Below are 13,726 nucleotides of genomic sequence, written 5' to 3' on the forward strand. Positions count from 1 at the left end.
GTTATTTGATTCAGGACAGGACATTTGCCATAAGGGAGAGAGTGAGGACCGGGAAAGCCCTGGACCATGAGAGAGACTGTAGCTGCTGTACTTGAGCGTGTGGTTCCTGCATCGTGTTGCCGCGAGCTTCACCCTGGTCGCTAAAACTACCTCGTGCCTTCTGCCCTTTTCCCTCATTCTCCACATCTCTGACTGTTGGATCTGTAAGTACTTTTGCACGTGCCTTTTAGTTGTGCTGGTTAAACCCAGTGAAGCGGCCTTTCGTTTTTGGCCTCACCGCTCACGAGCATCGACCGGGCCTGCAACGTATTAACTTAATTTGCATTTATTTTATAAGCCCGGTGTGAATGTGTGTGTGAGTGTGGGCTGTGGACATTTTAGTTTATGGTCATTTTCACCTTCTTGTGGGTTACTACAAATTGATTGAAGGTCACCACTGTGAGATCAGCATATTGTTTTGAACATTGTTACCATTACACATCTAAAGGTCAACAGTGAATTAGTTAATTGTGTAATAAATAATTGTATTGTTGAAACTACATCTGTGTTTTAATTAGGTTTATACTTTGTGGTCATTTAAAATACAGGTTAATTATTTACTTTAAAGGGAAGTACCCTAAATTTGTGTTCTTACCTATTATTGGAGGCACCGCCAAATTATTTCATATTCATATTGAGTTCTTTACAAGCATACTGCGCCAAAACCAGACGAACTCAGGCCCCATTCCAGTGTACTACAACACCCCATTCAATTGTCAAATAATACTCATTAGCTACCTGGGGCTGGGGTTACATAGCAGTTGAAGAAATCTAACGTTGAAGACATCTAGCAATTTTCATAATTGTGACTTTTTATCTCATAATTATGACTCTTTATCTAGTTTTCCCACGACGCGAATGGCAGTTTATTCTAGCAGTTGAAGAAATCTAGCAATTTTCATAATTGTGACTTTTTATCTCATGATTTTGACTTTTTATCTCATAATTATGACTCTTTATCTAATAATTATGACTTTTTATCTCATAATTTCGACTTTTTATCTCATAATTATGACTTTTTATCTTAACAGTAACATTTTCAGTGAGGAGACAGGAGTTACTGAATATTATGTTTAAATGTTTTTCAGGATCATCAGTATGCACTTGATCCAGATATGGCAAAAGAGAAGTGGTTTGAGTCACAGGAGAAGATGGAGCAGTTACGACGGGAGTTGAGAAATGCCAAGGACAGGGAAAGAAGACAAAGACGGACAGTGAGCTCTTTGCTCGAGGATTTAAAGAAAAATATATAATAATATATCAAATATTAACATGTGTATGATGCTTGGCTGCCAGCTGAAAATGAACAAGCCCCTCAAGACACATTTCGCACACCCTTCTTCAGGGGAGAAGGTCTTCATAATCATGGATCCATGCTATATGTTAAAATAGACCAGGAACATGTTAAAATCATACAGCTTTGTGTTCAAAAAGACTTCCGGCTCTATACAAGTCAATGGAGAATTCACCAACTTCTCACTCGATTTCTAACCTCAGTAAACATTTTCAAAATGTATTTATGGTCTCAATCGCTAGTTTAAAGCCTTCTTCAATGCAGTATGATGTTCATTTGGGACATTTTGGCCTCCCTGATTTTATATTTGACGATAAAGCAGGCTACGTGACTACGTTGTGATTGACAGGTTGATTGACCAATATCCTCGAGATCCAGCCCTCGCAACCAATCGCAGCCTCCCCGCTCCGCCGTTGGTCCCGCCCATACTTCCGTTCATGACTCCGCCTCATGCCCATATAAGTAGAATCCGTGCATGCACCTGAAATTTTCAAGATGGCGCTGCCTAGATTCGATACTATTACTACTATTGGCTTCCGAGCAGCAGTCCACAAACCAATGGGTGACGTCACGGATGTTACGTCCATTTCTTATATACAGTCTATGTGGGCGACCACAGGATGACACCGTTTGTATTGCTGCTCTTGACCTCTCGTCTGTGCTGCCAGCAGAGGAGGGTGAGGGGGATGAAGAAAATGCTTCACCATTTGAACAGCTCAGTGGTGTGCTCTTGGACCATTCATACTTACCTACCAGCTTTGGCCACCTTGGCGAAAATGCCTTGGTGTACATAGCAGGGTTTGTAGTCAGGAGAGTAATGACCAGACTAACGTGACACCTGTAGGAACAGCTTAGTCAGTGCCAACATTCCATCACACGACCACCATTATCACCTCTTACGTCTCAGGAACAACGGGGGCCTGGTTATACCTAGTGCAGGAACTTTGAGGGTTGTACGTGCCGCTGAGCAATGCACCAGACGTGCCTCCAACATCAGCTCTGCCTCTCGGCAATGCTCAGTGTCACTACTCAACCGGGTAGATAAGGCTGAAATTGGCTCTGATGATGTCTTTGCCCTAGGTCAACACATGACTGAAACACAAGATGGCATTGACAACCATCACTACCATTTGATGGCTTTAGTGATCTCTGCCTTTCATAAGCTAAGGCAGCATCACATTGCTAAACTGCACACAAGCCATCTACAGAGAGACAGCACTAGAAAAACGTTGTCCAAAATTATTCTTCTACAGGGTTATTAACCATTCTGTGAAATTTCCAATTTATCTCATCATTTAATAATAACAGACAAACATCATTTAGTTATAAGTAAGTTTATGTTATTATAGGGTAATGTAATGTAATTTGTTAAAAAAAATGAAATGGAGTTCAAGTATTTATTTTCATGATTACTGCATTAAAGTGTTCCAATAAACAATGTGTTTCTTATGCTGTTTTCCTGCTGGTGCTGAATTGTAATGTAATAAATTAAATTATTGATTGTGTTGATTTTATTGTATTGATTTTATTTAAAAAACATACTAAATCATGAATGTAATATTTTATTTATTAAAAAGATAACTGAAATTATGTTTTTTATATACAAAAAAATATTTATCTAACATTATAATTTCGATATCTTGTGAATAACATGGGATTATGACACCCTCACATGAATTAAACCTGTCTTGAAATGTTAAAACACATTCAGACGTATCTGTTGACAAACATATGTTTTATCTGTGCACCGTTCCAATATGGCGGCCGCGTTGACGTATTCCACTCAATAGAGCTTGCCTGGCTGGCAACGCGGCATCTAGTCAGTATATATATCTATATATATGACCCAACTATAACTGGCAAAACAGACAGACAGGAATTAGCCAATCACAAAAGAGTAGCTCAGTTTCTGCCCAGCAACAGGTTGCTAAGGCCCTGCGGTTGCTACGGCGATTTGAGAATCTGCTTGGAAAAAATTCTCAAGAATTTGGCTTCTGACAAGGTCCTGAACAATTGCAAACTGTGAGAAAACAGTAACTCCTGTCCAAAAGCCGAAAACACCATGAGAGATACAGAAGCCGGCAGATTCTGACAGTGTTTATTTTATTCAGATATTCCTTAAAATGAGCGAGTAAGCTCAGTGTGAACACAGAGTGAGATTCTTTTGAAAAAAGAAAAGACCCATTAGGGTCAATGGGGAGCGAGACAGGTATTGCCGCCGGTCTCGCCCCCCCCCCCCCCCCCCCCGTTTAAATTTTTTGCAGACCCCGCCTGTCAATGTCATATTTTATGAATCCCAACACCTATAAACCATAAAATAATGATAAATATTACATATTTTATCCACCTACAGTATATTTAAGTGGACTTATACTAATAATGACTTCATTTAAAAAATGTAAATGTTTCCTGATTGACATGACACACCAGATTAAATGTAATATTTACAACAATTGTATTCCATTACCTTTATTTATTTAATATAATGTTATGATGTAAGTTTTTATGGTTACACCACTTAGACATTTTTGCCATAATCCTCTAATATATTCTCTCAAAAGGGATTAAAAGTTTATTTTCACATTTTAACCCCATTAAATATAGCAATAAAAAAAAAAAACATGTACATACTCAGGTTTTTTCTCTGGTTCACATTCAGTCTCTGGTGTTGCTTCCTTCTCCTCTGAAGAAGAACTCTTTGACTGAAAAAGAAAACACTATTAGAGGAAGGAGCCAGAAAACAATGACTTAAAAAATATTTAATTCTTTATTTCATTGACACTATGTTGGGGTTATTTACTGTTTCTTTAGAATTGTAATGTTTTACATAGAGGGCAAAACATTAAAGATCAATCCTGCTCCATGAATTGAAACAGACTGCACAACGAAGAACACAAACTGGAGAGAAAGAAACAAAACTGAAATTGTGGTTTCAGTCAGTATTTTTTCTGTCTCACCTGATGCCTCCGCCTGAGCTCAGGTGGGGGTGCTGTAGGTGGGGTCGGGGAGGTTGAAGAGGGAACCGGGGAGTTGAGCAGTTCAGTTAGACTAGCGTTGGGGTTATGGGGGGTGATCTTGTACTGACCCCCCTCCCTTCTTAAGTCCAGACCAAAAATGTCTGACAGCAGCTCGGTCTCGCTCGTGTTGACCGCCAGATCAGCCAGGTCTTCTTTTGGTGAACTGCGGTCAGAGGGTCTCTTCTCTTTGTCCTCCCCCTCCCCTCGGACCTCGTCCTGAGTGGGGTCTGGCATGTTGGCGAGGAGCTCAGACACCTGGGGATGGTAGCAGTTTAGACGTTAAGCACAAGCTCTTACTTAGTTTAGTTAATAACCTGTGGACAAGCTGCTCTATGTGTACAATAACCTTTATGGTCTTGGCTCCCTCTACCAGATTGCCTCCCATGAAAGTGCTGTAGAAGATTCGGCAAAATCCTCGCGCCACGCTGAACGCCACGTGGAGCAGGCTGAGCAACACCGACCAATAGAAAGACACCAGGGTGGTCACCATGTCCTTCACTGTCATGTTCTTGATCTTCTTCACCTGCTTCTTTAAGCTCTTCATGGATAACACCTGAAAACAGAGAAAGAGAAGTGGAGATAGATTGTGTGTTCAGTGGTACATCTCTGCTGGCCAACATTAAAATGACCGTATCAAACATCAGGTCAGATGTGGGCAGGGGGTTAGGAAGGGTTTAATGACAGGCGCTACAGTAGGATCCAGTGTTTTTTGAGCTTGACCCATACTTAGGACTATAACACAGGATGTCTCTGCCTCTGCTGTATTGATTTCGACTGTCCTTGTCTCTGTTGTAAGTCCAATAACGTTATGGACATTTCTTTAGCATCATAGCTATATTTGGTGCTGTGTGAGTTTCAGATAGAAAACAGTCCTATGTTTAAAAAATACAAAGCTCTGTGTTGGTGTGGTAGTGTTGTTTCAGGTACCAATGAGAATGAAATAAAATCCAAAGTCCAGTATAACACATCAAAATACTGTACAGCAGTTAATAATTGTATTGTGCTGGAAAAATGTATGTAATTGGCCAACACAGCATCTCGCCAGATGTCTTAACCCTAACCCTAACCCATTCATATGAATGAAGGAGCTGTGTTTCATGCTTTCATGCTGCTGTCTGTCTGAAGGGCAGATTAATACTATAGCACTGAAAGCACATCAGCCGTGCTTTTCAATCGTCTGTGTCAAGTGCACCTGACAGAACAGTTGACTACACTTCTACGTTAATAAATACAGCTGATACATGCTTAACCATAACCTGAAGCATATATTTAGGCTTTAAGTCAGTTTTCCTCTGTTTTGTCCATTTAACTACAGTGATTGTGAATTCGAACACTGTATCTGCCCTCACCTTGATGAGCAGCATGACATTGTACTGCAGAGCTAACAATGCCATGCGGACAGTGGTAACAGAGAAGAAGCCCATCTCAGGGTTTTCTTCATCTGGCTTTTCCCGTTCACTCTCTTCTTTCATCGCTAAACGCTCGCCAGCGTCAGACATCTGAGCCGCCAGCTGCATCTCAAAGATGGTGTCCTCACAGAAATTCACAAACAGCTCCATCTTCTCTTTCTCCCCTCCTTCATTCACCACATCGAAGATGAACTGACGCTTGGATTCTTTGACCTGGGTGCAACAAAAAAGATAGCATCTTTAGTTCGCACAACAGGGAGCTGGGAGGAAATTTAAGGATTTGTTGTCACTATTGAACACTGTAATCTAATCAGGCAGCATCTCTTTGAAATGACCACTCTCAAATCAGTTCATTTGTTGTGCCATCTTTACCTGAGGTTTCTCCCACTGAGTTCGACTGGACTCGCTGATCTCAAAGTAGACCCTCTCAATGCGCTTGGCACTGCCCATGATCTCGATCCTGCCTAGGTACGGCTGGAAGTAGTTGAGGACGCTGTCTGCCAGCTCCAGAAAGGTCTGTAGCCGGGTGTCATGAGGCATGTGCTCCGACAGGTTGGTCAGCAAAACTGCCACATTGAAGCCGATATCCTTTGGAATTATAGTTCAGTTTAAAGTGGTTATACCTTTTGAATATAACAGTTTCCTCTTTCAGCTTGTTTCTCCCTTCACAATTAACAGAACATTTTCCACACCAGAATGATTCTACAAAAAGCTGCATCTAAAACACACAACATAAAACGATTAAGTCTACTTTTCATGGCAAATCTTAGCAATGTTGCACACAGATTCTAACTGAGCATGCAGTGGTAGTTAGGGAGAGAAATGCAGAAAGTGGGTAACACATTTGGTTTTAAAAGGGACTTTCTAAATGTTACTGTGAGTAATTAAATGGTACATATAAAATAATTACTGAGTACAGACTGAGGATCAACATAGTGAGAATACTGATATTCTAAGAAACTTGTGAAGTACTTATGGTGCACCATTTTAAAATTAAGATACACTTAAAACATATCTGTGGTGCAGTAAACATATAGCGTTAGAAAAATTACACAGTAGGATGTTTTCACTGCTTATTCTTAATACTTGCTTATTACAATGGAAAATTGCTATTCTATGGAACACTGTGAAATAGATTTATAGTTTTGAAATACATGGTCACTTACTGAAAATATTGTGGTAGGCTAAAATTATAGGCAGTAGGCTTACAGGGTCATCTGACTGAAATACAGCCAAACTAAAAATCTGGTGTGTTATCTAACGGTAGCTTATCTTATGTGTCCTTTCTCACATCATGGGATGGAGCCAGACTATGTGTTTAACTTTCACTTAATTGAAACTTATTTACCCAATAATACCCAAAGTGCAGCTTTACTCATTGTCTTACAATCAATCAATCAATCAATCAATCTTTATTTGTATAGTGCCAAATCACAAGAAAGTTATCTCAAGGCACTTTACACATAGAGCAGGTTCTAAACCAAACTCTTCAGGTTTTAACTTTAAAGAGACCCAACATTCCCACATGAGCAACAGTGGGGAGAAAAAATTCCCTTTTAACAGGAAGAAACCTCAGAACCAGACTCAGAGTCCGACCAGTTGGGGTTACATCATGCACACACCCAATATGGGGAATACAGTTAATGTTAATGGCAATCAATGGACACTGTCCTAGTTAGAAAATGTAACTAATTCTACAAAACTAACAATACAAAAAGGTTAATGAATGACTTGTTAAGCTGGCAGTCCAAAACCCAAACAACACAAGAGGTCCCACATGTTTCAGTATGTCACATTATTGAAAATAGAGAAATAGAGAAATTCAAGGGATTTTATTAAATACTAATTCCATTCTGACACATTACAAATGAAAGAATGAAAGGGCAAAGGAAGAAATAAGAAGAAGAAATAAAAAGCAACACTGACCTTAAATCCATGTAGGGTCATCTTACTGAACCTCACATTAGATCATGTTAAAAGATTTGATGTGGGGTTGTACTTTTTTTTTTTTTTTTTTTTTTTAAACAAATCTGTGAATATCATTTACCTTGGCTGGCTCATGAAAGCGCTCTACAAATTCTTCATAGTCCAGGAGTTCATTCTCATCAGTCTCAGCACAGGAGAGCAGGAACTCTGTCTCAGACTGGGTGTAGTGTTTATGACTCTCCATGGCCTTATGGAAGTCCCTCTTGGAGATGACACCTATTAGTTAATATTTAAATTTAAATGATTGATCATATAAAAGGTCTGATGCCTTCCCAATGGCAACTATGAGAAAAACATTCTGGAACCTTGCCTTTTCCATCAGGGTCATACTCCTTGAAGGTATCTGATGAGGTGAGGTCTTTTAGTTTGAGGAACATGTCAAAGAACTTGAGGATCATCTCCACGTTGTTAGAGGACTCCACCAGCATGTCCACCATCTGCTTCCCAATGGTCCCATTCACTACATTACCTGCCAAAACAAAAAGGCATTCACATAAACCCAACACAGCATGAATCTTCGTGTTTGCTCATTTAGTCTGATTATGTAGTGATCATGAAATAATGATTTAATCTGTAGTATAATGAATTGGTAATAACTGCTGGTTAACATTGCATTTAAGAGGCACATTCAAAATATATTATCTGAAAACAAAAACAGAAAAATATGGAATTCAGCTGCCATGCAATGGGTAGAGTACTTTGCTTGTTTTGTAGTGCTAGTGTGGCTAACATGTTTCAGTGTAATCCTCAGCTCATGTCATTGCACTGGTATCACTGCTGATAAGGAAGCAACAATATTCCTTTAAAGTTATAAAGTAATCTCTGTACATTGTACGGTACTAGACTACATTTACAAGATTTATTCAACCTGGGTCATTAGTGTCATTTATATTAATAACATAACATATATTTATATACATATAAACACTGAGCCTCATGCTAGTTACAAGTAAACTCATTGGTGTACCTACCCTCCAGCATAGAGAGCAGCATAACAACCATGTCTTTCTGCAGATCCATCAGTTCCTTCAGTAACTCAATCTGACTCGAGTCCTGGGATGAAATAATACAAAACAAATACAAAGATGTTTAAATCATTTTCAAACAGAGTTCAGAACAGGAAACCCTGGCTTTTGATTTTAAGGTGGTATTTTTAAATACATTCATCCCAAATTTAGGGACTGACCATAGTTAACATAGACAGCTGACATTATAACAATACATAAAAAAAAGAAGAAGAAAGAAATCACGAAAAGCATAATTTCCCCTTTAAGATGAGCTAGTTAAAATGGTAACAATGCATCAATGCTGCCTCCAATGGGAGATGTCTAAAACATCAGTGACTTTGTTTTGCACTCTTTAAATATATGACAGGAAATTAAATGAAGTAGGGGTGAGGACGTACTACAAAGGTTCCTGGCCAGACTTAAACCAGAGACATTATAATTACATGATCAACATCTTAGACACTTAGTCCACTGAAGCCCCACACTTTGTGACTTTACTCACCTGAGACAATTTCATTTGCATATGGGCGAAGACATGTAGAAAACCAACCACAGCGTCCCACAGACGACTATGAGCCAAACTCTGCTGGTTGCCAGTACACGGTCCCTATAATATCATCAGTAACAATAAATCACATCAACAGTTTTATTCTACAGGAGTTGCCTAGGTTTTAATGTGTTGGTACATTTCATAGATATAGCCTTTAAGAATGGTAGAATATCAGTGTAATACTGGTTTCCAACTGTCCATTTCACCATATAGTAGAAATATACCTTTAATTCAAACTCTGCCTTAAAATGTATATTATCAGAAATGGGGGCTGCTATTAACATCTTCCATTAAAATCATTTAAGCCCTTTCATCATCTTTTAAGAACATCTTAAGAAAAGCAGCTGCTAATGGTGACTTTAACAGTGATAACAGCAGTGGCTTGTCGTACCTGAATGTACTCTGTGAGTGTGTTGAAAACCTGCTTGGCCACGTTTATTGCTTTGGAGAAATTCCTCTGGCCCTGCTCGTCAATGACATCTTTCCCAGAATAATACCAGTAGAAATCACTGATAGACTCCTGGGGAAGAGTGGAGAGGGTGGACAGGAGGAGTGACAACAGGAAGCATGGGAGAGAAAGTTAGAGAAAGAAAAATGAATGAAAAGAATGATACAGACTAATTACAAGAAAAAGGAATTGAAGTTACTGTTTTTAATGCTTTTATAATAGAAGAAAATCATAGTATTAAAAAAAGAATCAAAACAATTCAGGACTTGGAGATTGTATTTTAATAGTTTTGGCCATTTTTGGACTATAATTTACAATAACTTATGAGGTCACATTAGCTTTAGTCCTAGGGACTTCCAAACAGTAATACTTTGGTACTAAATCATGTATTTGGAGGTTATAGTTAAAGTGAGCATTCAAAAACTGCATTGTATAACTGCAACTGTGAGAATGTGCAAATAATGATTAATAGTCAATGCTTTGGCTAGGCAATTTGGAGAGAGGAAGTTAATCCACAGGAGATTGGAGGACAGGTTATTGGCAATGAATTCCCTGGACAGTGTCACAAGTAAAGGTTAGGTCGAGACTATTAGCAAGCTGATAGTCTATTAGCAAGCTGATAGTCTTGCCCTATCCTTAATTAGCTTGCTAATAGTCTTGTGTATATTTGTCAAAGTTTGCAAAAGCATGCATAGCCTGAGGATTCACCACACCAAAATGATTATGCTTAAGGGAGTTGGGGGGTGGTTGTGGTTTAGGAAGAAGAGCAGGTCAACTAATGGCAGGGTTGATGGTTTGATCCACGGGTCCTCCTATCCATAAGTCAAGTGTCCTCGGGCAAGACATTGAACCCAAAATAGCTCTCATTGCCAGTTACGCCAGACCCTAAGAGGCACATTGTAAAGCTCTTTGGATAAAACCTTTGTACAAATGCAGTCCGTTGTATTCCAACCATTAAATTGATGAGACACAGGAGGAGCCAGACCTGGAGTCACCCCACAGTGTCCAAGGACATGGAATGGATCCCTAAGGCCAGAGTCAAGATTAGTGCCAGACCAGAATCAACATTCCCGTGGAGAGGTTCACCATGGAGGAGCAGCAGGTGACATAAACTGGAAACAGTAGGCAATACAAGTATGGCAATAAGGCCACTTCAGCATATCTCCAGAATACTGTGAGGAAGGAGCTCATTACCCTCCACTGAGTGGCACAGAAGACACAGAATCACCAAGAAAGTGACAGAACTTGGCATGCTTGCCCGAGGAGATAGATTGATACATTAACAACACCTACGCTATCAACACAAAATGAGCCAACCTTGAAGGAGCTACTAGATCAAGCTTGACAGTGCCTCACAAGGTCTACAAGAGGTGCCCCAGGCTTTGGACTATGAAGACAACTGTCCTAGAGGTGATCTGGAGAATAGGAAAGCTACTAGTTGGTTTGGCTGTACACATGACATTTGGTGACAATAGGAAAAATGGACTGGAAACCAGCAGTCACATCAGTGTGTGAAATTCAGTAGCCAGCAGAATGGATGGCATCTCCAACACTTCCACTACAATCTATCATAGCTTTGGATACAGGTGAGAGAAAACCTGTCTCATACCTGAGCTAAAGAAATCTAGGGACCATCTGATAATAAATGCAAAGGTGGATATCTGTACAAAGAGACACATATCTCCCACTGACCACTGCCCCCTCAGTGGGAGATGTTCTGGGTAGGTAGTAAGACATCAGTGAATGGTTGCACTAGCTGATGACCCTGCAGGTAGACTAGGACGCTGTCACACCAAGGCAAGGCAAGGCACCATTCCATCGATTATGTGGTCCACACTGGGCAGTAAAATTGTTACTATGTAGCATACAGACTGCGGTGTGGTCCGTGTTCATACCTGAAAACGAATCAAAATTGGTCCACTTGACGTTCCCTCATCTTCCGGTAGAAATAGGAGCCAATTTGGACTTTCGCCATGGAGCGACAAGTTTGTACATTGCTACTTGCTCTGATCCTAACCTATTATATTGTCAGTATTAGCCATTTTTGGCAAAATATCCAATTCCAGTATGAGTCACGGCTGGAGAACAATCTGCTGATGCACTGGATTCGCCGAAGGACGTATAGCATGTCATTTCAGGCAGAAGAGACGCGCTATTCTCATGAATGCTGTCATGTTGATGATGAGACTAACACCTTTCAAAAGACCCACTAGTTAGGCTATTGTCCAGCCTGACAAGCCAGACCGCCAGGGTCGAGATTTCTAGGCTATCCATGGCTTTTACTGCAGAATGAGTTGAGTTGGTCGAGGTTCGCATTCTCACCAGAGGGACCGCACCAGAGGTCGGCATTTGTGCGGAGTCAAGCGGACCGAGACCACCTCTTTTTTGAGGTCTCAGTCCGCTTGATTTAGTGCGCACCCGAGTGCAATTGATGCTTTCATGCGCCCTAACAGGTCAGGCTCTAAATGCTTCTCTCATGGGGCCTGAGGACAACCTCCTAGCTTCAAGTACAGAGTTCAAAAAACAAAACAACCTGAACAGCAGAACCAATCCAAAGATTTCAGCAGCCTTTCATACTGGGAGAGTACAATATAGTAAGGTGGGTCTTTGACAATATGTAAAGGGGGATAGGTTTGTTAGTGGCCATTCTTGCTGCCATTCAAGCAATTAATATGCATTTAAAAAATCCCCAGACTAAGGTAGACAGAGATCTCAGATTGCCTGATAGATATCACAAGTCTATCCTGCAGCGGACATAATGTGTACTGTCGGAGGTGCGACAGGTAAAGACGCAAAACAGAAGGAACATCACTTGTATGACATAGCTCTGCAATGGTATCATTACTTCAAAATGGCAAAAAACTATTCATTTGAAGAAGAAAAGTTTCCTTTATTAGATTAGACTTCAGCTGTTCATAAATCATGTTGTTCAGAAGCAATTAGTAGAATCTTCATTTTCACTCTAAGCAGAAAGAGAATGTTTTTAGTCAGGCCTATAGGAAGATTTTTATGATTCAAAGCTGACTTGTTTAATTTCATTAGTTTTATGAAAATATATTGTTTACGAACAGCAGAAGTGACGAGAGGGAGCTAACCTGGACTCTCAGAAGGTAGTCAACAGTTGAGATAATGATGTTGACGGTTGTATTGTTCCCCGTTTGCGTCCTCAAGTAGTTCTGGAAGTCTGAAACAGGATGTCGCAAACTATTGCAGTTTTCCACTTGTAAAATGCGTTCAAATGAAATATACAGTATTGGTAACCTTTAAATAAAATACTACACATGTTATGTTAAGCCTCAGACCTCAGATAGAAACCCACATAGAAGAAAGATCAGTGTTGATAGTTTTTAATCCTTTTAGTAACTCTGCATTCATCAGTTGGTTATTTAACCCTTACATACTGCTCATATTCTGACTATACCAATTCACATGAATAAATTCCCATAAGTTCTAATTAATAGATGTTGTTAATCCTTCTGTTTTATTAATCTTATGTAAAAAAGACATTCACAGTCACTATTTGACGATCCAGGAGAACATTTCATAGAATATGATGACTATAACATTTGAATACTGATTTTTAAAATTTGTTTAATAAAGAAATCAAAGTTGTGCATCAGCTGCACAAATATTGATACAAAAAAGCTACATTTTATTTCCATTTTTGTATACTGTGGGTCACATTAGGGAAAGTCTAAAAAAAAAGGCAAAAATAAATGTTTTACAGTGTTTTTACAGCTCTCTGATGTAGAAATGGGTCAAATTTGACCCAGCACAGTATGTAAGGGTTAAGAAATGTAAAAAAAAAAAACAAGTGCCTGTGATATTGACATGTTGGCTAAAGGAATAAAAATTCCAGTATATTATTAGATATATTATTAGATAATATTTTTTGCACATTGAAATCACAGTCTTTATTGTGAAACAAGGAACGCTGTATAGCAGAGGAAGTGAAAGTAAAACAATGAGGTCAGAT

At 39.5% G+C, this 13,726-nt stretch overlaps 1 protein-coding gene across 1 annotated transcript in view; it reads right to left on the minus strand.

Moving 5' to 3' along the window:
• The window catches only part of ryr2a (ryanodine receptor 2a (cardiac)), a 175,685-nt gene that overhangs the window by 33,527 nt on the left and 128,432 nt on the right, over window positions 1–13,726 (minus strand). The window contains exons 94-104 of the mRNA XM_053341138.1: window positions 12,846–12,934; window positions 9,694–9,822; window positions 9,255–9,359; window positions 8,717–8,798; window positions 8,056–8,214; window positions 7,807–7,961; window positions 6,132–6,347; window positions 5,700–5,972; window positions 4,697–4,903; window positions 4,291–4,605; window positions 3,965–4,035 (exon numbers count right to left, since the gene is read on the minus strand). Of these exons, the coding sequence (XP_053197113.1) occupies window positions 3,965–4,035; window positions 4,291–4,605; window positions 4,697–4,903; window positions 5,700–5,972; window positions 6,132–6,347; window positions 7,807–7,961; window positions 8,056–8,214; window positions 8,717–8,798; window positions 9,255–9,359; window positions 9,694–9,822; window positions 12,846–12,934 (1,801 nt within the window). The remainder of the gene's footprint in view (window positions 1–3,964; window positions 4,036–4,290; window positions 4,606–4,696; window positions 4,904–5,699; window positions 5,973–6,131; window positions 6,348–7,806; window positions 7,962–8,055; window positions 8,215–8,716; window positions 8,799–9,254; window positions 9,360–9,693; window positions 9,823–12,845; window positions 12,935–13,726) is intronic.

This window comes from Scomber japonicus, chromosome 20, assembly GCF_027409825.1.
Source record: "Scomber japonicus isolate fScoJap1 chromosome 20, fScoJap1.pri, whole genome shotgun sequence".
NCBI classification, from domain to species: Eukaryota; Metazoa; Chordata; class Actinopteri; order Scombriformes; family Scombridae; genus Scomber; species Scomber japonicus.